Below are 23,104 nucleotides of genomic sequence, written 5' to 3'. Positions count from 1 at the left end.
CTTCACGTTTAGGCGTTGCAATGGAAATTATAATGTAGATTGTTGCTGGCTCATATTAACTGCCTGTTCTGTTTGATGCCTTGTAGTACATAGGATACTTTGTTTAACAATACTTATTGTGTATGACGCTTGCTCCTTGCTAGAGGTATGGATGACACATTTCTGCATTAAAGTCACTGTAGGATTTATTGTTCGGTCATTTCATGGGACACTAGTTTCTGAGTGACATTCAATGATTCGCCTAATTTTCAAGAGAAGTGCTATGGGTTGAGTGACTGCCTGAAGAATCCAACATGAAAGCCACTTGTCTGTGTGCTGTCACACTTAATGCGAAATTACTGCAGTAATTCTCTTGTTCTGGCTCTTCTAAAACACTACTTTCATCTTCTGATGCCATGCTCATGTTTTTCACTTGTGCCCGATGTTCAATTCTCCTCTTGTCATTAGCGAGCACGTGTGACGGAAGTAAGGCGAATGTTTTTTTTCCTTCTGTATGTTCTGTGTTTGGGTGTGGCAGACAAGACTAATATTTTTTTTTTATTGACTGCATGCATACCTTTTCTTCTCTTCAAAAGAGGGCCGGCTTTTTTCTGCAATGTGTCTATCTTGTGTGTGAGGCTCAGAAAAGTAATTGTTTAGCCACAATGGACAAGTCTCCAGAAGCTTTTGGGTATTGCACAGGGATCTGAACTCTTGAGCATGCTCTGCCTTGAGCCATTTTCTTTGCGTCCAAGGCCATCGCTTGCGTCTAAACTCTTCAGCAGACATTTTAGTTATCCCACCTTCTTTGCAGTAGCATTTGAAATTTCAATGAGCACCTTCGTCTTGCAATATTCATTTATGTGTTTATGCAGAAAAATGCTTAGAAAAAAAGGAAGTTGTGCAGAAGAAAAGTGCTGGCTGGAGATTTATTTCGTCTTTTTCTTTGTTTTTCAGGTTGAAAGCCGGTCTTCTCACATTTTTGATGATGTCCAAGTCTCCCCTCTAGTTGTCTGTGTTTTAACTCTCCGCCAAGACATGTTACCTGCTTTCTGTTCTTGATGCAGTGCAGTGTGTTCAGGAGCGTTTTTGCATTTGTGATCATGCATGCTCTTCATGTTCAAGCAAATTGCAAGAATCATATGCCTGCGACATTATGCATTTTGGATGTTTTACAACTTTCCTATATTTACACAGATTTGCTTCGCACATTTTCACTGCCTGTTTTCATGGGCAGTTAATTTGCGGCCTTTCATGCTTCATCTCTCTTGCGACATTCAAGGTGCACCTTGATGTACTGCTGATGTGAAGATGTGGACATTGCCATGAAATTAGTTGTAGTCAATAGAAAAGCGTGCTTAAAGATCAGGCCTGTCCTGTTTAAAGATCAGGCCTATTTAATTAGTAATACGTGCTATAGGCGACTCTTGTCAGCACAAATTTTAATTGATGGTTCTAACACAATCAAGTTATGGGATGGAGATCCCATGAACTTATTTACCAACACCGTGTCACATATGTGTTGATTTTAAGTTTCCATCCCTTGATGTATTTGTGTTTGCCTGATGTCTTTTGGAATTGTGCCCATGCACAATTTAAGGACTAAAATTGAATGTTGAATTGAAGGTGTAACAAACGTTCACTCGTAATGACTTTTTGAACTGCTAGAAACAGTTCTTTCTTCGTGCTCAGCTTCTAGACTTCATCTATATGCTTTCATGTGCTGTGCTGTTTTTGAGTAAGCTCTAAAGTAGGCTCCTGGGATGTGGTATGGCAAGTAATATTTATAATCATTAGCACCAGATTAGTCTGCAATCAAAATTTGTTTGTGCATACTTCTTAACCAGTATGTGCATAAGTGTAAGCCTGTTATATGCAATCCAACAGCTTCCAGTCAGCCTATACTGGGCCCCAGCACTGAGGGTTCTAATGAGCGACGTGTATTGTTGTTATTCCATGAGATTGGTTGGGAAGATGTGCATCCCACAGTGCTCCATCCATGGCTTCCTCTGCTTTCTGGCACTGTGGCTGAAAACGGCTTTTATAGGTCTTGCTGCAAGCGGAATTTTTTTTTTGCGTGTGTTGTTGCAGCTCTCCATCATGTGAAAGAATAGTTTTATATATAAGTTACTGAAACATTGCATCATAAATTTTATTTCTTTACAGCCCATAGTTGGCTGGTAATTTGCAAGACTATTCTTTCAGATGTGCTTGATCGTGTTCAAACCTTGTGTTGGTTCAAAAAGTGTTGGTTTTGCTGCTTCTTGCAATTTATTCTATTAATTAAAGTGGTCAGAACCGATCCTAGTGCTTAGAATTTCTGTAGGCTTATAGTTAACTGCAATTTCAACGTCTTTTTTTTTTTTGTGATGGGCTGGCGGTGGCTTTTCATGCTGACAAATGCATGCTACCTTGCTAGGTGAAATTTTCTATGTGAGTATCAAGTTTTCTTCAAGTCTTTTGTACTTACTCAATTTGAAAGCACACATTCTGCCAGCATAATAAAATCTTAGTGAAAGTGCCCTCGCCTTATGTTAATGCTCTTGGGAGATGGGCCAGCAGTCATCCATGCCATTAAAGATATCCCTTCCATTTTACAAAAGATGTGCTTTCTTCTATTGCCCAGGCTCAACCAGAACTTGGAGCAGGAGCCACGTACCGCCTCAACATAGGTCAGAAGCAGGAAGATGCCGGTTCCTGTGCACTGAGTGTGGCTACACCACAGATGTTGTCACTCACTGGAAAGACCACCAGAGGACACACACCGGAGAGCGCCCCTTCCAGTGCACCCAATGCCACAAGAGCTTTGCCCGCAGGTGCAGCCTAGTGCAGCATGTTCGCGTCCACACAGGCGAGAGGCCACACCTATGCATACATTGTAGCAAGGACTTCACTTCGAGCAGTCACCTGAAACAGCATCTTCGTATCCACACAGGCGAGAGGCCATACCGATGCACACATTGCAGCAAGGACTTCACTCTGAGTGGCAACCTGATACAACATCTTCGTATCCACACAGGCGAGAGGCCATACCGATGCAACTTATGTCCCATGGCTTTTGCTGTGAGTGCACACCTGAGGCGTCATATGCGAACCCACACCCACAAAAAACCATCTGTGTGATGCTTGTGCTCCAGCAGTTTTGCAGAGACAGTGGTGACAATACTTCTAAGCTGCGGTGTGTTGTACGAGCACTGAGTGGTGACCGCACACTTCCAGTTATGTGACCTCTCTTATGATCCTGCTAGTAGACTGCTTCGAATCCATGTTTCTGTTTTGCTAGTGTTATTGTCAAATTGGCATGTTGTACTGTTTGAACATGATAAGTATTATTTGCATGTGTCTACTGCATCCTGCAACCACATTGGTGGAGCACTTTTCAACTTTGTTGTCTCCATGTAACTACCTTCATCTGGCAACAGCAACATCCCTCTCAGCTTTCTGCTACCCTTGCTAATGCCGAAGCCCAAGAGGGGTTCGGATGACCGGCGACTTGATTTACAACCCTTTCCAGCAGGCTCCCCACCCCGTGTGGGTCCTGTAACTTTTTGGCACTTGACACTTGTACACAGTGCATCTGTTGCAATGATAGGTTCAACACAATCTTGCAACGAGTTTGGACGACTGTCAGTATGCTGCTTCTATAATTAAGCCATCAGCACAGCACATCATGGCACTCCCAGTAAGCTCATTTTCCTGCGGTCATCCTACGCCACATTAAGCGCCAGACTTTTCCATTACTTCTGAACTTGGTGAAACAGGTAAATCATGTTGCCCTTAAAAGCAGCTAGTACATCATCACAAAACGTCTGTGGCAATTCTTGTCAGGAACCATCAGGAAGGCAGGTCTGTTAAAAGTAGCGAAATTATGTGACAACTGTGGGCAAAGGATACGCAAAAAATTGATAGCTACGCAGCCAATAAGCATCAGTATAATAGCGTTTTGTGTGTACATTAAGATGTGGACAGAAGTAAACTGGGCACTCTGTGGGCTGCTGACTCGGAGTGCATGTTGTGCACCAGAAAATGAGCAAGTATGACATGTGCACATGCCACACTAATGCTAGCATTGAGCCATTGAGCACAGAATAAACATTGGCATGTAGACTAACGGACTGGTGGGGCACACTCCATTTACCGTTATGCATGCGTGGAAGTTCCTGGTTTTGTGGTGCCTGCGAGTCATGACTGGGACATGGAGCACAAATTTAAATTGAGCTGGATTGCACTTTTTAAAGACAAAGAAATCAGTTTTACAGGAAACAGAGCTCTCATAGGCTACAAAGGAGTGAAAAAATAAAGTGCTACCAACACCAGCTGTTTCTACAAATGCATTGCAGGAGCAATTAACAGGCAAGGTTTTTTTTGTAGAGTAGAACAGAAAGCAGATTACATAACTAAATATTAAGATAAGTTTTGTATGGCTACTGCTAATACATAAGGAATTGGCAAGCATGAAGAACTGAACAGTGCAAAACTGCGATGTTCGATGCCATTCCCAATGTGACAAGTTTAAATTTAAGTGCTGGAAACAAATATGACTCCAAATTTCTTGGCAGTGAAACCATCCTGCGCTGCCAAGCAACTGTCAAAACAGTCACAAAAGGTGAGGCCATAAGAGCATGAAAGTGCTCTCATGGTTGAGCACTTTGACTATTACTACGCTAAGAGTGCTCACGAAGGAGCTGTGACATGCTACTGCCAGAACTATGTGCTTTCAGGTAGAGGTTATTAATGAACAGTACAACGCTTGCTTGGCTTGGTGTCTGTGTAGAAGCACTACTTGTTCTGACAATGAAGCGCCCCTCGCATTTGACCTTTTATTGCCCACATACGACTAAGATACACATGAATTTAAGTGGGTACAGCGGGCAGGCAGCCCGAGTGCAGCATGCCTTACTTTAGTAATATTTACACAATCCGCTCTTTATTGTATAATCTAAATGTTGTCTTCAGCCGTCACAAGAGGCTGAAGCAATTGAACGAGGCACAATGCTGCTCTCTCCTGCTAACATGCAGGAGTGCGAACCATAATTACAAGCTACTAAATGTCACTTGTAGGTTGTACACTGCTCCATCTTAATTTTTGGTCGGTGCGACTCATTAGTATCAATTGCATCATGTAAAAATTGGCGCACAGTGATGCTAACGGTGACAGAAAATCGATCTCCTTAAGCAAATATTTAACATGTACGTAAGCGTGCACGTATAAGTTACCAAGAGGGTTCCTATCTGAAGTGTTTGCAAAAAGCAGGTGTCTTCAAAAAAATCAAGAGGTTATAAATTCACCAAAATCTCAAAGCAGCTATCCACATTTCAGGCCTTTTAACACTACTGACTAGTGCCATTATCGGTGTTTCTTAATGCATTAAGTTTTGCCTGAACAGCCCAGTACAGAGCCAACGCATTTGAAGCATGGGTTACTGCACCGGGTTGCAGCAAATTGGCTGGACAAATGTCCAGAAGACAATTTAAAATAGCAAAACTGAAATAGTACTAACGGCGCCTATGTCAAACTTATTTTTCAGCATTCAGGGCACTGACAAACTCTTCCAGTTTCTCTTGTATATGGCGCACTTTTTTCAGCTCCTCAGCCAACTCTACACGGCGTCCCGTGAGCAGTTCCACTTTCTTCTCGGTGTCCTGCGAGAAGTCGTCCAACACTTCCTTGACACCCTTCTCCAGCCGACGGGCCTCGCGATTCATCACCTGCTGCCGTAGCACGTTGGCTGTCGTGTGCATCATGCGCTGCACACGCCAGAACAGGACCACATCGTGGCACTCGAGATCCGAGTCCAGGCCCTGGTGGTAGAGGTAGTAACCTTTCCGGCATTCGTTGGCCTTGGCCAGAGAGCGGCGCAGGAAGTGCAGGCGGTACAGTGGATCCCACGTGTCCCGGATGAACTTGTAGTCGACGTCCACGTCTTGAGCCTGGACGTTCTTGCGGACTGTGGTGAGTTCCTCTTGGGTCAGCACAGAGCCATGCTTCTGGAGAAATTCTTGGTTGATGAGCCGCTCCAGCTCAGCCTTGACAACCGCCCGCTGTTTCTGTTCTTCTGTTGGGGACACCCAGTAGAACCACTGCTCTTTTATCCCCGGACCAACCATGTCGTGAACCCTAGCCTCAGCCATTTGCAGGCGCTGCTGTAGTGTAGTCTCCAGGAACCGCACTGCCTGGTCCCACTGGTGTTTGTCATGCACCACACGATCCTCAAGTGCATTAAGCTGAATCATGCGTAGCATATCCACGGCCTTGTCCTCCCAAACATGGCGGTCAATGACTTCCTTGACGACGGCCTCCTTGAGACGGTCAAACAGCGGGTCGTGGTCCTTTGCCATCTTCCTCTTTTGCAAGAGTGAGTTGAACTCATCACGCAGTGTCTCCCAGCCCACGTCTACAGACTGTGACGGCAGAAGCTTCTCCGCCCATATCTTCAGCCTGATGTCCACGGCGGTGTTGAAGTTTCCGGCGTTTCCAGTCTGTGCAGCAGGGAGGTAGATGCTGTCGACCACATAGCTGGACATGTTCTCCCACAGCTTGCGTGAGAGCACCTCCTCCCAGTGTTTTGGGCTCAGCTGGCTCAGGTTGACCACTTCGTCGAGCAGTTCGCCGCGGGATCGCTCAAACAGCTCGTTGCGGTCCAGCTCTCGCACTCGTGGGAAACTGTTCTTCCACTCTGTCTCCAGGTTGAACCGCTGTGCCTTGAATGCATCAGCCTGCTGCTCCACCGACTCCCGCACCATTTTCCAGAAGCAGTCCGAAACGGCAAAACTCAGGCTCTGAGTTGTGCACTGGGACATGTTCAGGATGCCGTTTCGGCACAGCTTGGAGTTGCGGAAGAACGACTCTTCATAGGCTTTAATTGCTGTGATGCTGTCTTCGGCACTTCCCCTGCCTGTCACAACAGCGAAGTAGCCAAGTGCTTTCATGGGAAAGAGCTTGCCGTCGAGAATCTTGCGAATTCGTGTTGGGTTCATCATGTTCTGTTCAGCCAGGTCTACTTTGGTGAGGACAAAGATAGTTCTTCGGCCATTGGGGTCTACCTGGCTAACGAGATCAGTGACTATGCTCCTTTCGGCATCAACAGAGCCATCCTGAATGCACAGGATGATGGCATTTGGGTTGCTCATGTACTGGTTTGTCATCTCCCGAATGGCATCCTTGGTGCCTTCCGCCATCTCTGTTGTCGCTGTGCTGATGATGCCTGGAAGGTCCACCAGGACCATCCTCTGTAGCCCTGGACCTTTTACAGTCATCGAAATGACATCTGTGCTGATGGTTCTGCCACCACGGACACTGTTCTTCATTCGCACTTCAACTTCTCTCCGGAGGTCAGAGAGCTCGGTCTCCTTGGTAAGATCGAACTCTCGAGAGCTGTCCTTGAACTTGGCGATGTGGTACGGCCCTTCGCTTAGTGTTACTTTGACTGGTGCTCGGGTCATCATCTCACCTGCACCACGCGGGAAAATTCGCGCCTGCGCCACCATCTCGAGGACACTTGTTTTGCCAGCACTCTGGTCGCCGACAACGACCACACGTGGAAGATGGTCCTGGACGTTGTAGCTTGAATCATAGTCGCTGAGCTCATCCAAGACCTCCGAGTAGAGGTCGATGAGAGACTTCTTGATCTTGCGTCGGTTCGGGCCCTGTTCCGACTTGAGCATCACTTGGCGTCGCAGCTCCCGATTTTCCTTCTCGAGGCGCTCGATCTCCTTCTGGTATTTCATCTGCACCTGTAGAGAAAGAACAAACCAACGTTGTACAAAGGATACTCATACTTCATAAACAGTTCAGAACTTTCCAGTTGGCTGTGGGTGGCACATACTGAGGTACGAAGCATGAACACCATCACAGAAAGTGAGTTTACTTACCCATTTGCCTCTGTCTTCCCTAGTTTCCTGCCATCCTTTCCATGTTCTGAGCGTGTTTCACAAAAACCCTCATAGAGGCAGGTTAGGTTATAGCCCACATCTTTGTTCAAGAAAACGTTTAGGACAAAGACTGATTAGAAGACATGGAAAGAAGAACTGCAGAAGTTTTGAAGTTTCACAAGAACATATAAGAGACAAAAATATCTTCAAATGGTGATATGAAGCGCAAAATTTCAGTGCAGTTGCGACATAAATCCTGAAGCCTTAGTTCTGACTTTAAATGGCTCAAATTTTGATGCAGTGTGCGTTTTCAGTGGTCCTAACATGTCATTTGTAACAGCAGTTCAGCAGAGTATATTAAGTCCATTTGCAAGATGTCTGTGAAACAGGCAGAACCCATTTTCAATGCACAAACTTATTTTATAGCACCAAATTTTGAGGGCTGAAAATATATGCCTTGTGGCAGGGTATCACGCAAGTTATGACAGCAACAAGCTAGAGAGTATTAAAAGGTGAAGGAGGCATTGAAAAATAAATAGACAACCTGAAGCCACATCGTTAAAATCATTCTGTTCCTTGCAAATTTGACAGTATCTCTCCAGGCTTACATCCGATGAAAAATATTTGGTTCTACTGGCATTTTTGAAGAATCGCACAGTTTTTCTATAGCACTCTAATTCACTCAACAAAAATATAAATGTGCACTGCTGTGCTATGCACTTAATTTAGTAGACAACTGAACATGAGAGAATGAAGCCTGCGAAGTATGTTTCAGTGCCATAGTCTTTAAAATGAAGGACACCTACTCTGAAGTTCCTGGTACCTATAGTTTGGACACACTGCCTACAGTTATTGCACCTGCTGATATCTTTCCATATTATTTGTTAATGACACTGCAGTAGTACAAGGTTCTGAATGAGCAAAGGTAGTTACGATGGATGTTCGTGCTTGTTGCTAGTTCACGGTCGACGAAACAGCACAGAAAAAAAAAAATTTTCTTCAAGTGTCTCCGCACTGTTTCATTGACATGAGTTGCAGCATGCGGCTAAGGCAAAACCAGGCTGCTGTGAATCTAAGTAAACATTTTATATAATGTACTGCTGTGGGCATTGTTCATGCACACTTGAAGGTTAAGTTCTAGGTTAGTTGGCAAGGTATCCGAGTTTGAGGCAGTACAATGAAAGCAAAACCAGGAAAATGCAAGAGCCGCTGTCAACAATCGGTGTGTCAGGGTTCTTGTTTCATGCTCAACTTCGTTTCATAAGGGCATAAAGCCACCAAAGCTGCTGCTCATTTGTCAGTGTACTTTGTTTTTCTCATTACTGCCATCATGATCAATGCGATGTAATGTTAAAATCCTCGACCAATCACAATTCCTCATGCAGAACCTTTAACGACATCTCGTACAAAGTTGGCCATACAAACACTGCTACTTTCAAAGACGCAACGAACTGCATGCTCAATGCAACGAACGACGGTACTGGATCGAAAGGAATGCAAGAAATGGGTGGAATGGGTGGGGGGATTGGGCGATCCTTCAAGCCATCTGGTCACCTGCCATTCACCCGTCGATCCAAAACCATTCACCTGAATGAGCTCGTCCTGAAGTTTCTGCATCCGCTCGCGCTCATTCTGGCGCCGCTCCTCCTCTTGCTGCTGCGTCGAGAAGATCGGCGCGACGGCCAAGGCGGTGGCGAAGTCGTCCAGGCCGTTGCGCACGACGCTAGGCGAGCTCTCGAACTTGACGCCCTGCAGCCACTCGCCGATGCTGGCGAGGCCGTTGGCAGCCGCGTTAGCACCGGTCCTGAACAGCCCTTTCTCGGGTATGCCCAGCTTCTCCTTCATGTCGGCCAGCGACGCGCGGAACTTATCGAAATGGTCCTGGTTCGGAAGCACGTCCTTGATCCAGCCCAAGTCCGGCAGGTTGTCCTTAAACTCCTCGTACTTCTTGGAGACGTGCGCGCCGCCGGCCACGGCGGAACCCAGGACGATGTATCGCACCCTGAGCATTCCGCGCAAGATTCGGGCCACTAGGACGATGTTTCGGGCGCTCTGGAGGTTCGTGGCAGGAGCGGAGAGTTTGAGACGGTGTCTGGAGTGGGGGCCGAGCGTGTGGTATCGGCAGACTTTGAGGCGCGACGAAGTGCCCCACTTTTGGAGGCTGAATCCGAACGCGCCGCGGGCGACTGAAAGCACTCGGTGTTGCGACATGCTTTCCCGCCGGTCTGAGCGCCAGCCGAAGTGGCTTCTTACTGATTTTAGAGGTCCAGAATGTGGTTTATAGCGACGACCTGAACTTGGCTAGCCGGCGATAACTCGCCAGCGATGCCTCCATGTTGAACTTGCGCCAGGCCTGGCCAAAAATTTACACTTTGCGACTTTGTGTGCAAAGATAGGGGGCGAGCTTTACCGGTCGGGATTAGCCGGAATCGTAAAGCTAGTAAACCGTTGTTGCAAAGAAAACAGGCGTAAAGCCTGTCGAGCAGTTGGCTGATTTGCCCCGAAGCTTTGCTAAAAGTAACTTCTTGTGGTATGGGTTTTAATTTTAAGGAGCGCTATCTATCTCTCTCTCACTGAAGCTCTTGCTTGCAATCCTCCGTCAACCGAGTAGGTGTGAGAAAATTAATATTTCGGCAACATAATGAATGCTTTAAATCATGGAAGAAGAAAAACACCTGACTCTTTAATTTAGCAATTGCTGCGCACTGTGAGCCGTGGCTTGACGCAAGGGTAGGCTTTGCTGCACTGGTAAATGGCATGTGCACTGGGCGCGGTCTCATGCAGACGATGCAAGCACAAAGGTGACAGTGTGCATTAAAAATTTTGCTGAAGAAAAATATATTATTGCCCTTAAAAACGTATTGCTGCTTTGACGCAGTTGTAATTATCTGCGCCTCACACTGCTCCTTTCTCATTTCTAATGACGCGTCACTAGCGCCACTACCGGGCCCGCCGAAGAGAGTCATCGGAAAGAAATCTCTCTCCGCAGGTCGCAGCCTGTTTAGTCCATCGGACGCTGGTGCGGGCCTTCATGTGGCGAGTTCGTATGTAAGTGCAAAACCCCCTTTCGTATCCTCTTTCTACGCGTTTTCCCACGGCTGCTGGCGACATTCGGCTGTGCTGCTTGCACGGACTGCATTCGCGGTCCTTCCTACGACGGCACGCTGTCGGCGACGCGTGCGATTCCGGGCCGTCGTCCATCCGTCCGTCCGTGCGTTCCCTCATCACCGTTAGGTTAACGGTTGGCTTGAGGAGTCGCATCGGCTCCTTTCGGTGCTGCTCGCATCCGCCGCTTCGCTTTCACCCTTTTTATTTTTTTCTTCCCTCGAGTATGCATCCCTCGCACGAGAAAGCGGTTTAGCGCACCTCTCTGTCGCATCCGTCGTCTCTGGGCCTAATGTGCAGCGTTTGTACTATGCGCCGAGCGGAACGAACTGCCGCGGCTTCTGTAGTACTAGCGTTGGAGAAGGGAGGCGAGAATGGGAGGAAGACGGCAAAAAAAAAAGACAATCTTTTCTCTGTCGCCGCATTTCAGCACCAGCGGCAGCGGCGGTGGTTGTAGCAAGCACTCAGCTCGGCGTGGTGTTAAAAAAAAAAAAAAGCCCACTCTCGCCCGTCGCGAGACGTGCAGATCGAGCTCTTTGAAAACGATCGTGTCGTGTGCGCGATGATCGCCCGTTAGCACGCCGCCGCGTTTTGACACAGTGTCACGACACATGACCCCGCTACTGCCGCGGCGTTGTTCGTGCGTGTGAGTGTCGCAGAGGCCGCTGGGCCCGTGGTGGTGCACCCACTGTTTGTAACTGTCACTGGCGAGTTGAATCAATAAGCGGCAGTGGTGGAGGCTGCGGGGGTGGACTGCAGCAGTGCTGCGAAAACCCTTGTCGGTTTTCGCTGGTGTAGTCGGCGCGAATCGAGAGCGTTTGGCGACGGAGCGCGAGAAAATCGTTTGTGCATCCTTCTCACGTCAGCGCCCGAAAGCGGCTGGAACGAGGGAAAGCAGAAACGAAACAAAAGACGCAAAAAAGATACGGCCGCGCCGCAGAGAGCGTCTCGTGTCTGCGCGCTTGTCGTCTGCTTTGACTGTCGCTCTGGTAGGCTGGCAGGCATCGACGTGGATGTGCTTTCTACTGTGTCCGATGTCATTTTCCTGTGCGTCATTGTTTTTGTGCGGTGTTTGTATGTTTTTCGAAGTCCCATGGAACCGCATGCACTTTTCTCTTTGAGGGTTTCCTGTCTTTCGCTTTGCGGAGACTATTGTGGTGCGGTGGTCTTTCACCCCCCCCCCCCCCCCTCTTTTTCCGCCCCTTACAATGAATTTGCCGGGTGAATTAAATCGCTGCTCCGTCGAGCGGGCTCATTATACTTTCAGGAGCTATTAGTCACGCATTGTAGTATGTTTGTTCCGTGTAGCGCGGGCGAGCTTTGGTGTTCCATCCTCGTCGTCTTGGTTGTGCATCGCCGCGACCGCACGATAAGGGAGGGCCTTTTCTGCGGCGTTTATTCGTTTATCGCTATCGGCTATTTTCGGGTAGACCTCGCACCAAGCGGGAGTGGACACACACAGAGAGGATTCCCGGGGCGAGCTAAGCTGTGTGTGGTTTTTGATAAAAGACGAAGAAAAAGAATCGCTTTCTTCCCAGAGTATCTTCCTCACGGGGACGCTTTAAATAGGCGCAGACGTGCCGGATGATCGGATTTCGTTTGGAAGAGCTGGTCGCGTTTTTTTCTTTTTCTTAAACCATGTAAGCGCCGGATGAAAAGAAAGGGCCCATTTTTTATGAACCAAAGTGTTCACGCTTTTTGGCGGCGCGATGACAAACTGAGTTTGCAGAAGGTCTTATGGTATGTTTAAAATAGTGAATCGTCTGCTTTCTTTCGTGACTGTTCCCCTCCCCCCCCCCCCCCCACCTTTTTTTTTTTTTGCAAGCGAGCTACTTGCAATGCTTTGCTGTGCGCTGTGGAAATCCGATTTTCGTGTGGGATGTACAAAGTTACGACAGAAACAGAACTAAGAGAAATTAAACACGCCGGTTGAAAGCAGCAGATCGGAAAGTGTAAAACGGTGGTTCGTGTTTTGACAGAACGGTATTTAAAACTGTGTTTGGCGCATACTTGATTTCAGCATACATTACGGAAGCCAACACTCACCGAAACCAGGGAGCATAGGGGAATTTTTTTTTTCAATTTGTGGCGTTGATTACTTGGAAATTAAGTTTTATTATTTTATGGCCGAAAAGATGATAAGAAAGCAGAAGAAAAACAACAACGTGCCGACGATGGGATCCGAACTCAGGACCTCTGAATTTCGCGTGCGGTGCTCTACCAAATGAGCTACGGCGACGGCTGTCCAATCTGCCTTCGGGCGGAAGCTGTGCGAGAACCTTCTTATATGCCACCTGTGGCATCAAGGCCCTCGTTAAGCTGTTGAGCACACAACGGGAGGGAAAATAGGTGCTGGTTATGACGTACGTGATGGAAGCCAACAGTCACCGAAACCGGTCCGTCGCGGTTCAGGTGGCCACCTAGATGTGAGACAGATACTGCCCATTTCTTTGCCTTTTAATTGAACTGAATTGCCTTTATTTCCATAAATATGCACTTCATGGAGGATCTAACTTAAGCCCTCAAACGGAAATTAAATAGAAGAAAAAATCACAAAAACCGTGAAATACATGGGCAATAAAAACAGCAATATACACATTTACAAAATAAACGCTGAGGAATAACGGATGAATGATACACAGTTTACAGAGGCGATTATCCAACAGTAATATAATTTATCTTTAGCAATCTGCCGCGAAAGCAGTTAGGGATGCAAAAAAATGCGGCTACAACTTAGGACATGTCGAAATATCACAGAAGTATTGGTACAATCGTGAAACGTAACAAGAAGACACATCTATGTTATTGCGCATGAGGTTGTTTAGCAGGCCTGCAAGCGATATGTAACATTTGAAAAGCGTAGTTAGTGCGAGGTTGTGGCACGTGCCAGTGTTTAGCCGATCGTGTATTGCATTCACGTCTGCTTTTTATCAACTGGGCCAAAGTTTTAATTTTCAATTTCGCCGAAACCAAGGATTATAGGGAAAGTATAGGGGATGTTTAAAAACTGGTTTTCGGGGAAAGGAAATCGAGCAGTATCTGTCTCATATCTCGGCGGACACCTGAACTGCGCCGTAAGGTAAGGATAAAGGAGGGAGTGAGAGAAGAGGTGCTGCAGTGGAGGGCTGCGGGATAATTTAGACCACCTGGGGATCTTTAACGTGCACTGACATCGCACAGCACACGGGCGCCCTTCCGTTTTGCCTCCATCGAAACGCGCCCGCCGCGGTCGGGTTCGCACCCGGGAACTTCGGATCAGTAGCCGAGCGCCCTATACACTTAGCCACCGGTTTAAAATGACAATAAATAAATCATGTTTTTTGGGGAAAGGAAATGGCACAGTATCTGTCTCATATATCGGCGGAGACCTGAACCGCGCCTTAAGGGAAGATATAAAGGAGGAAGTGAAATAATGAAGGAAGAAAGAGGTGCCGTAGTGGAGGGCTCCGGAATAATTTCGACCACCTGGGGATCTTTAGCCGAGTGCCCTATCCACTTAGCCACCGGTTTAAAATGACAATAAATAAATCATATTGTTTTTTGGGGGAAAGGAAATGGTTCAGTATCTGTCTCATATATCGGCGGAGACCTGAACTGCGCCTTAAGGAAAGATATAAAGGAGGAAGTGAAAAAATAAAGGAAGAAAGGTGCCGTAGTGGAGGGCTCCGGAATAATTTCGACCACCTGGGAATCTAGCGTGCACTGTCATCGCACAGCACAGGGGCGCCCTTGCGTTTCGCTTCCATCGAAACGAGCCCGCCGCTATCGGGATCGAACCCGGGAACTCCGGATCAGTAGTCGAGCGCCCTAACCACTGAGCCACCGCAGCGGGTCTTGCTACCGATGGTAGCGTCTAATCGGCGGCGCGTCTTAGTAGATTTGAGGAGCGAGAAATCGGTATGAGCCGTGGCCTCCGACAGTGGCATCATGCACGGTTTCCGGAACCTGCCTGAGCCCCGCCGCGTTGCCAAGACTAGGAGCCCATGTATGAACGCCACCAACGCCGAAACTCGAATGGACCGCTTCGCGGCGCTGAGCCCTCCATCCCGGGCACACCGATTGTGGCAGCCTGCTGTGCACGTTCGCTGTGGGTCCTGTTCTTGAAACAGCCGCCGAAGAAAACCAAGACGCCCCTCGGTCGAACTTCGTGCCCGGTATTCGTAAAGTATTCGAAAACTTGCGAACGATTCGTTTCGAATAATTTTGAACGTGCGCTGTCCTATTCGCTAGCGGAAATTTTCGAATATTCGCGCACCCCTTAGTGGGAGTCGGGCAGCGCTGAATTTGGTTTGGTTGATAGGGGCTTAACGTCCCAAAGCAACTCAGGCTATGAGAGACGCCGTAGTGAAGGGATCCGGAAATTTTGATTTCGATGTAGACGATACTTCGATGCGTAAACACGGAGGCACGGTTACGAGTGCCGTTGCAGTGAGTGGTAGCAGAGAAAGAAAGGAAGAAAGACGTATTTCTCAACCCATGTCCGAGCCTCTACTTAGTCGCCCATTTGATGGGCGCTATGTAGCGGCTGAAGCGGAGTAGGACCGCCTGTCCCTAAAGTCCCTGAAACGAGGTTTGAGTAATAATAATAAGCCCCGCCGCGGTGGCTCAGTGGTTAGGGCGCTCGACTACTGATCCGGAGTTCCCGGGTTCGAACCCGACCGCAGCGGCTGCGTCTTTACGGAGGAAAAACGCAAAGGCGCCCGTGTGCTGTGCGATGTCAGTGCACGTTAAAGATCCCCACGTGGTCGAAATTATTCCGGAGCCCTCCACTACGGCACCTATTCTTCCTTACTTCTTTCACTCCCTCCTTTATCCCTTCCCTTACGGCGTGGTTCAGGTGTCCAAAGATATATGAGACAGATACTGCGCCATTTCCTTTCCCCAAAAACCAATTATTATTAGTAATAATAATAATAATTGGTTTTTGGGGAAAGGAAATGGCGCAGTATCTGTCTCATATAATAATAATTGGTTTTTGGGGAAAGGAAATGGCGCAGTATCTGTCTCATATATCGTTGGACACCTGAACCGCGCCGTAATGGAAGGGACAAAGGAGGGAGTGAAAGAAGAAAGGGAGAGAGAGAGGGTGCCGTAGTGGAGGGCTCCGGAATAATTTCGACCACCTGGGGATATTTAACGTGCACTGACATCGCACTGCACACGGGTGTCTTGGCGTTTTGCCTCCATTTAAAGATCCCCCAGGTGGTCGAAATTATTCCGGAGCCCGCCACTACGGCCCCTCTCTCTTCATTTCTTGTTTCACTCCCTCCTTTCCCCCTTCCCTTACGGCGCGGTTTGAGTATGTATGAGTATGTATGGATGTTTGAGGAATGCTCACCACACGCGAGACAACGGGGTTTGCCAGGCTTGTGGAGGGTATAGTCGGTATACAGTTCACAGGGAAAATAGTTTGTCCGCGCGCGTCGAATGAGAGTGGCGTCGGCGTGGCACGAGAAATGGGAGGGGAGAGGGAAGGGTTTGTCGTAGGTTCCGCAAGTTGCGAAAGTGTTCGCGACGTTCCTGTCTGTGTAACGCGGTCTTCCTTGGCATTATAATGGACTGGCCAGGCAGTTGGAGGGCGCGGTGGAATTTTTTCACGGGCCTCAGCTTGAGCAAGCTCATTCTCCGGTATGCCCTGGTGACCAGGATTCCATTCAAGACTGACATGGCGCTTAGAGTTGGCGGCAATAACGTAAGCTACTCTGGTGGTGTATACAGTAACCGCCGCAGTTAAGTTTGTTACGGTCCATCTCGATTGCATTTGGGCGAAGGCGTCCTTCATGTGCTGGTGCTTTTTTACGCAATAATGAATAAGATAAATTACGACAGCCAGTCAACAAATCAGCCAATTCCGTTTCAATTTTGGCGTATGCCTATGAAAAAAAAAATTGTGCGATTGGCTGATAGGGTGACTGAAAAAGAACAAATAAAGAAGCCTCTCGGTTTTAAGTGGGTAGGCGGGGATCGGAGGTGAATTATATTTGTTTTTTTTTGTATGGAGCAGTGAAATTTGGCATGCTTATCGGGAAGTCCACTGAATGCTTAAATACAAAATTTCGCTGAAATATCTTTAGTAGCTTTGACGTCATAAATTTTTCCGTGTTTCGGTAGCAGGCCCGAGACGTTGGTCACGCCAACATTACTAAAACCAGCTACTGGGTCAGCGTCTGGTCTGTTTGCGTTGGCCTGAGCATCCGCCTTCAGAGCGTGTTTGATCAACAGTGCCAGGCTTCCAATTTGCGGAAGCTTTCTCCTGGGCTGCATGGTGCTCGACTTCTCCGAGGTGAAAAGCTCGAAAGGATATCGCGGTCTTGTGCCCCGCTTCATGCACGCCATCTGCACGCGAGCGACAGAACTTCTCCTTGGCCAAATCTCCACTTGCGCCGTTGAAACTCAATAATAATTGGTTTTGGGGGAAAGGAAATGGCGCAGTATCTGTCTCATATGTCGTTGGACACCTGAACCGCGCCGTAAGGGAAGTGATAAAGGAGGGAGTGAAAGAAGAAAGGAAGAAAGAGGCGCCCGTAGTGGAGGGCTCCGGAATAGTTTCGACCACCTGGGGATCTTTAACGTGCACTGACATCGCACAGCACACGGGCGCCTTAGCGTTTTTCCTCCATAAAGACGCAGCCGCCGCGGTCGGGTTCAGACCCGGGAACTCCGGATCAGTAGTCGAGCGCCCTAACCACTGAGCCACCGCGGCGGGTCCGTTGAAATTCAATCAAACGATGGTTGTGCTTGCTGTTTGTTCGCGAGCTGTTTTCGTGTCTGGGCTGAGTGCGCCGACGACTGTTGTACGCGGAGAATAATACGCTTCAGCGCTCCGGTGCGCACGCGATGTTCCGCGTTCGGTGTATGCGCACGTGGGAGCGCGTCGTTATTATGCTGCATCTGTGAGTTATTTTATACACGCGGCGCACTTAATTGACGACCGGGTGGGTGCTCCTGGCCGATTGTGAGTCCTTCCGACCCTCGCGCGGGTGCCTGATTGGCTGGCTCGTTGGTTTCTGCCGAAGGAGCGAAACGAACGTCATTTCCTTCGACTCATTGTTGCGCACGGCGAGCGCCTTTCTTTCCTCGCCGTTTCGTATTTGTTTTCTTTCATTTCGTTTCGATGGAGGCAAAACGCTAAGGCGCCCGTGTGCTGTGCGATGTCAGTGCACGTTAAAGATCGCCAGGTGGTCGAAATTATTCCGGAGCCCTCCACTACGGCACCTCTTCCTTCCTTTCTTCTTTCACTCCCTCCTTTATCCCTTCCCTTACGGCGCGGTTCAGGTGTCCAACGATATATGAGAGATACTGCGCCATTTCCTTTCCCCAAAAAACCAATTAATATTATTACTTTCATTGTGGCATCTCTTTCCCTATTTCGCTCCCTTCATCCACTTCCATTCCGTCATGGTGCAGTTGATCAGGCGTTGATCAGGTGATCATGCTGCGCGCACATTCTCACTGTATAGGCGTTGTAGTAACGGGAGTAAAAACTGACTCGTTCCGGTTGGTTAGGCCGACGGGAACTCGGAGGTTAATTAACATCGCCTGTAGCCATCTTCCCGAAACATGCACCGAGAGCGGTGCGGCGAATCTGGCTGAGCAACGTAAAAAAAAAAAAAATCGAACGCCGCAACGATACCGTCAGCAGTGCGCCTGGTTTTCGTTCCGTATGAGCGGGGTGTTCGTTCGAACGGGGATTGCGTTATAGAGGAGTGGCGTATATAGTGCACTTGTTGTCGAAGGCCCCTTGGTTAACTTCTTCCCTGAGAGCATCGAGGTGAAATTATCGTCGGCGGGTTGGCCACTCGAGGAGTTATCTTCACGGGCATCTGCGCCGTCTTATTTCCGCCACGTTCGACGTGAAAAACAAGGGAACTGCACGAGAGCTTAGCAGGGAGAAGAAAAACTGATGATAGCGTCGTTCAGCGCTCCCTCGCAGGTATTGGGGGCAAGAACAGTAAAAAAAACAATAACAGAAATGCTAAATCCCAGGCTTGTTCCCCCGTTTCCCCGACTGTTCTAGAGAACGCAAATCACGTGCCTCGATCACGTGACTGCACATGGCTTATTCTTACTGGACCGCTGGTGATGAAGAGGCTAGCCTAGTAGTGCTGTTCGAGGATCTAGCTGGCATCAAATGGGATGTCATAGGGCTTCGTGAAGTCGAGGATTTACAGGTGAGGCGTATACAGCATTAAAAGACAGGCACATACTGTTCCTTCGCGTATTGGCGGATAGACGAATACTATGTGTGGGATTCCTCATCAATCAGGATATAGCTGGCAACGTAGAGGAGTTCGGTAGTATTAACGAGAGGGTGGAAGCTATCGTAATTCGGCTCAATAGGAGGCATAAGCTGAAGGTGGGGCAGGCCTACGTCCAGCCATGACGACCAGATCGTTGACAGCTTCTATGAAGACCTGGAATCGGCAATGAGCACAATAAAATCACAGCACAATGTACTGATGGGCGACTGCAATGCGAAGGTGGGCAAGAAGCAGGCTGGCGACCAGTCGGTAGGTGACTGTGGGATAGGTTCTAGGAATAGCAGGGGAGAGTTGTTAGTAGAGTTCGCAGATCGAAATAATGAACGGATCATGAATAACTTCTTCGCGAAACGAGAGAACAAGTGGACTTGGAAGAGCTCCAGTGGTGAGACTAAAAATGAAAGACTTCGTACTATGCGCTCACCTTGGCATTGTGCAGGACGTGGAGGTTGTCGGAAAGTTGCGGTGTAGCGACCACAGAATTGTAAGGTCTCGGATTAATTAGCTTAGATTTGAAGAGGGAACGGAAGAATCTAGTGAAGCGGAAGACCATTAACGAGTTAGCGGTAAGAGGGAAAGTATAGAGGAATCCAGGCCTGCAGTCGGTGGCGTGATTTCTGAACGGCGACGTCATTAGTTTTTACAGCGGCAGCTGTTATTTCCGGTTCTGCGGATTTGGCTTGCTACCGCGCAGCGCTCAACGCGCCATGACAACGCTGAGCGCGACTTGCTGATTGGTCTGCATGTAGTGACTCCACACATGACGTCTCTGCGACACGCCGCGTCAACGCGCCGCGCTGAGATGTTTCTTTCGGAATGGTCACTCTTTTCGTCAGGATCGTGAAGGGCCAGGAGTCGCTGGAAAAGCCTCCCGTACAGTTAGAGGTCGGTCAGTCAGGCTTATAGCCAGCGCATGTCACGTGACAGCGGATGGCACATCTTCACTGGCTTGAAAGTGAACGTGAAACTGCTTGCTTCCAGTGGTCAGAACCAGGGCTCGTGATCCCGGAGTGCACGGTGATGTTATTTTCCGATGCATTCGATTACTGCTACTGCTGTTGTCAGTCTTGCAACGGCGACGGGAAATCCCGATGCTAACTCGTATGGTATGACATGGCACTGTATAGAACGGTATGCACGATACAGAGCTGTATGGTACGGTATACGGTATGGTATGGAACAGTACGGCATAGTATGGTACGGTACATTACGGCACGGCATAGTATGGTATGGTACGGTACGGTTTGCGGGGTTTGAATATAACTGCACGATGATTATGAAAGAGCTTCAAATGGGCCTAGTTGGTTTTGTAATCTTCGGCATTGTTATTACGTTGTATGTGTCGTTCTTGTCTGTGTAAACCTTGAGTAGCGCAATAACAATGCCGAAGGTTATGAAAGACGTTGGCTCTGGATTAGTTTGAACTTCCTGGGGTTCTTTAATATCCATTGATACCGCACTAAACACGGGGCTCCTTTTGCGTTCGCCTCCATCGAAACCCGTCAGCGGGATTCGATCCCGCTACCTCCTCTCAGCAGCCGAATGCCGTATAGCCATTAAGCCACCGCAGCGGGTAAGCGGTGAATCTCGGGAGTTACGCATACACCGTGACGAACCTTGCGGCATGCGAACATTTCGCGACTGCCGTATATCGTTCGAATCGAAGGAGCGCTAAATCTCGCTGGCTGGTCCCGAAGACGTCCCGAAGACGTCACTCGCCCGCGAAGTTACGACCAGTGGCGTGGTGGGATCACAGTACGGTCGCGACTGACGACGGGATCGCTGTTTATTTCGGGTAGCCGGCAGCAGGGCTCCGTTTATATAGCTTATATACTGCGCGGTTGTGTCCTCTTTACGACCGGGCACTGAAACGCGCGGCTTTATTGTATAAGCCACGCTGGCTTGCCGTGTATTTGGACCGTACTTTCGTAACGGGCGTTGTGTGTATATGTACTGCTACGTCGTTGTCGTTCACATGTTTCTGGAAGACAGCCTGTATCGATGGCAGCCCCCGTTAGCCCGGGAGCGCTTTTAACAACGCCCTATCGGTAAAGGAGATTACCGCGGTAACGACCGCGCAACGCGACCCTCAACTTAATACTTGGTCCCACGATTTGTAGGCACTGGAGCGGAACAAGCTATGCGGGGCTTAACTCGGGCGCTCGGGGACCGCGCACGAGGAAAAAAAAAAACGGCGGTCTTGTTAGGAACTCGCTTGCGTAGCCATTTACGCAAACGCGGTGGGTTTTTACTGGCTTGCATTATTATTGGGAGTTTTCCTGTGTATACGCATACGCTTCTTATTGCGGCGCCACTCAGACGCAATAGTCACTCATACTAAATAATTTTAACGTAATGGAGACCCGGATTACCGGGCGCCCCCTGCGCACGCTCAGTGGCCCTACCCTTCAACGCGCATGCGCAACAGGCACACGGCTGGTCCTGTATGCGCATACGCTATAGTCGGATACAACTCAAGAACGAAGCGGTTTTTCGCTGTCAAAGGACCCCCTTCCAGCCAATGGCGACGGCCAACTCTCATGGTACTTCTAGTTGGCAATGCGGGGAGTGAGAGATGAAAGGGGATAGTCACCCTCCTCCGTGGTCGGGGATATAGTCCCTCCCCGCATTGTAACGCTGGCAGGTTCATGAAAATCGGCCGCTGCCATTGGCTGGAAGGGGGTGCTTTGACGAGAAAAAGCCAATTAGTTCTTGAGTTGTATCCGGCTTTATAGTATGTCTCGCGCACGCGCATTGGCCCCACCTATGCCACAGCGCATGCGCAGGAGGCGTCAGTTCTACCTGTATACGTCTATGCTAATACGTCCCTGGTATGCTGAAAGCCTTAGGTGGAGAGATTTAGCGCAGCGGAGACGTAATAGCTTATGCGCATACCGGACCAGCCGGGTGCCTTTTGCGCATGCGCGTTGTGGTGTGGTGGTTCATTTGTCCATTATTTCACATTATATTAGCTGTATGGAACTCTCCTGTCGTACTGCACTATTTTCATTTGACAATTATTTCTAATTAACTGTTTCTTGTTAAGGAAACTGTTTTGGCTTTACTTCTTTCTATGCCTGATGACGCCCCTCCATGTAGATGGCGCCGCGCAATGGGATACAGTGCACGGGCGAATGATCGCGCCCTTCGTTTGGTGACTAGCGCTGTAGCTTCCATCGTAGTGAGCACAGGTTGCGAGGCGTTGCATGTACAGATCAGCTCCAAAGGATCTGCCGGGTTTTCGTGATGAGCCGCGTGGGGGATATTTTACGCCTTTATTTTTCCTCCGTCAGAACCAGCCAAACAAAAACAAGTGCGACGTCCGACGCGGTTTCGACGTGTGAGCCAGATGCAGCAGCAGCAGCCCTTGCATGTGCTGACGAGAAAGCGGATCGTTGTCGACGCTGTCGGCTCTAAATCGTCCTCCGCGTCGTCGCTGTGTGGCCGCTTGCGCTGTGCGTGTCGAAGGGAATCGGTGGGCGATGTCGAATCGAAACCCCGTGACCCAGGTTGTCTCTACCGGCCTCGCCTCCTAGCTCGTCCTGATTTTATCCCTGCGCGGATGAGCCAGCATCTCTGGTGTTCCCAGCTATGCACCCGTGCATTCGAATGGGAACGTTTTGATAGCTGCTTGCTATTGTCTATACTGCTTGCATCTGAGTGCACTGGTCACGTTGAGTTTTGTTTCAGGTGACGCTTTTTATACTTTTGGCCGAGTCGTTTCCGCGAGCTTAAGGGAGCGACGCCGTGTGTTGGTTATTTACGAAGGACGATTAAATCCAGGACTAAGTCGAGAACGGAAAGAGGCCGACCACTGGCCCGCACCGAATTCTTCTTCAGCCAGAATGTTTGCTCAGACATCGGACGCGAGGATTACAGGGGCACTG

General features: G+C 48.7%; 2 protein-coding genes across 2 annotated transcripts in view; one reads left to right on the top strand and one right to left on the bottom strand.

The window, feature by feature from the left end:
• Positions 1 to 4,785: 4,785 nt before the first annotated feature.
• Opa1 (Opa1 mitochondrial dynamin like GTPase) lies at positions 4,786 to 10,206 on the bottom strand. Its single transcript, XM_077640443.1, has 2 exons — positions 9,439 to 10,206; positions 4,786 to 7,713 (listed from the first exon to the last, which is right to left on the bottom strand). Exons 1-2 carry the CDS (start codon positions 10,060 to 10,062, stop codon positions 5,497 to 5,499), a joined length of 2,841 nt encoding a protein of 946 aa, XP_077496569.1. The 5' UTR covers positions 10,063 to 10,206; the 3' UTR covers positions 4,786 to 5,496.
• Positions 10,207 to 10,823: 617 nt separating this feature from the next.
• The window catches only part of Nca (neurocalcin homolog), a 103,796-nt gene continuing 91,515 nt past the window's right edge, over positions 10,824 to 23,104 (top strand). The window contains exon 1 of the mRNA XM_077641265.1: positions 10,824 to 10,899. The gene's annotated coding sequence lies outside the window, so the exon portion shown is untranslated. The remainder of the gene's footprint in view (positions 10,900 to 23,104) is intronic.

The sequence above is a fragment of the Amblyomma americanum genome, chromosome 10 (genome assembly GCF_052857255.1).
Source record: "Amblyomma americanum isolate KBUSLIRL-KWMA chromosome 10, ASM5285725v1, whole genome shotgun sequence".
Lineage (NCBI taxonomy): Eukaryota > Metazoa > Arthropoda > Arachnida > Ixodida > Ixodidae > Amblyomma > Amblyomma americanum.
Note: the sequence above shows the minus strand (reverse complement) of the source record. Positions and strands in the feature narration are given on the sequence as shown.

Bases quoted from the DNA above. Each gene is read 5' to 3' on its own strand.
- Opa1 (XM_077640443.1), bottom strand. From the start codon at position 10,062: ATGTCGCAACACCGAGTGCTTTCAGTCGCCCGCGGCGCGTTCGGATTC. The intron at 7,714-9,438 runs GTGAATGGTTTT...CTTTCTCTACAG, and splicing joins TTCAGGACGAGCTCATTCAG to GTGCAGATGAAATACCAGAA.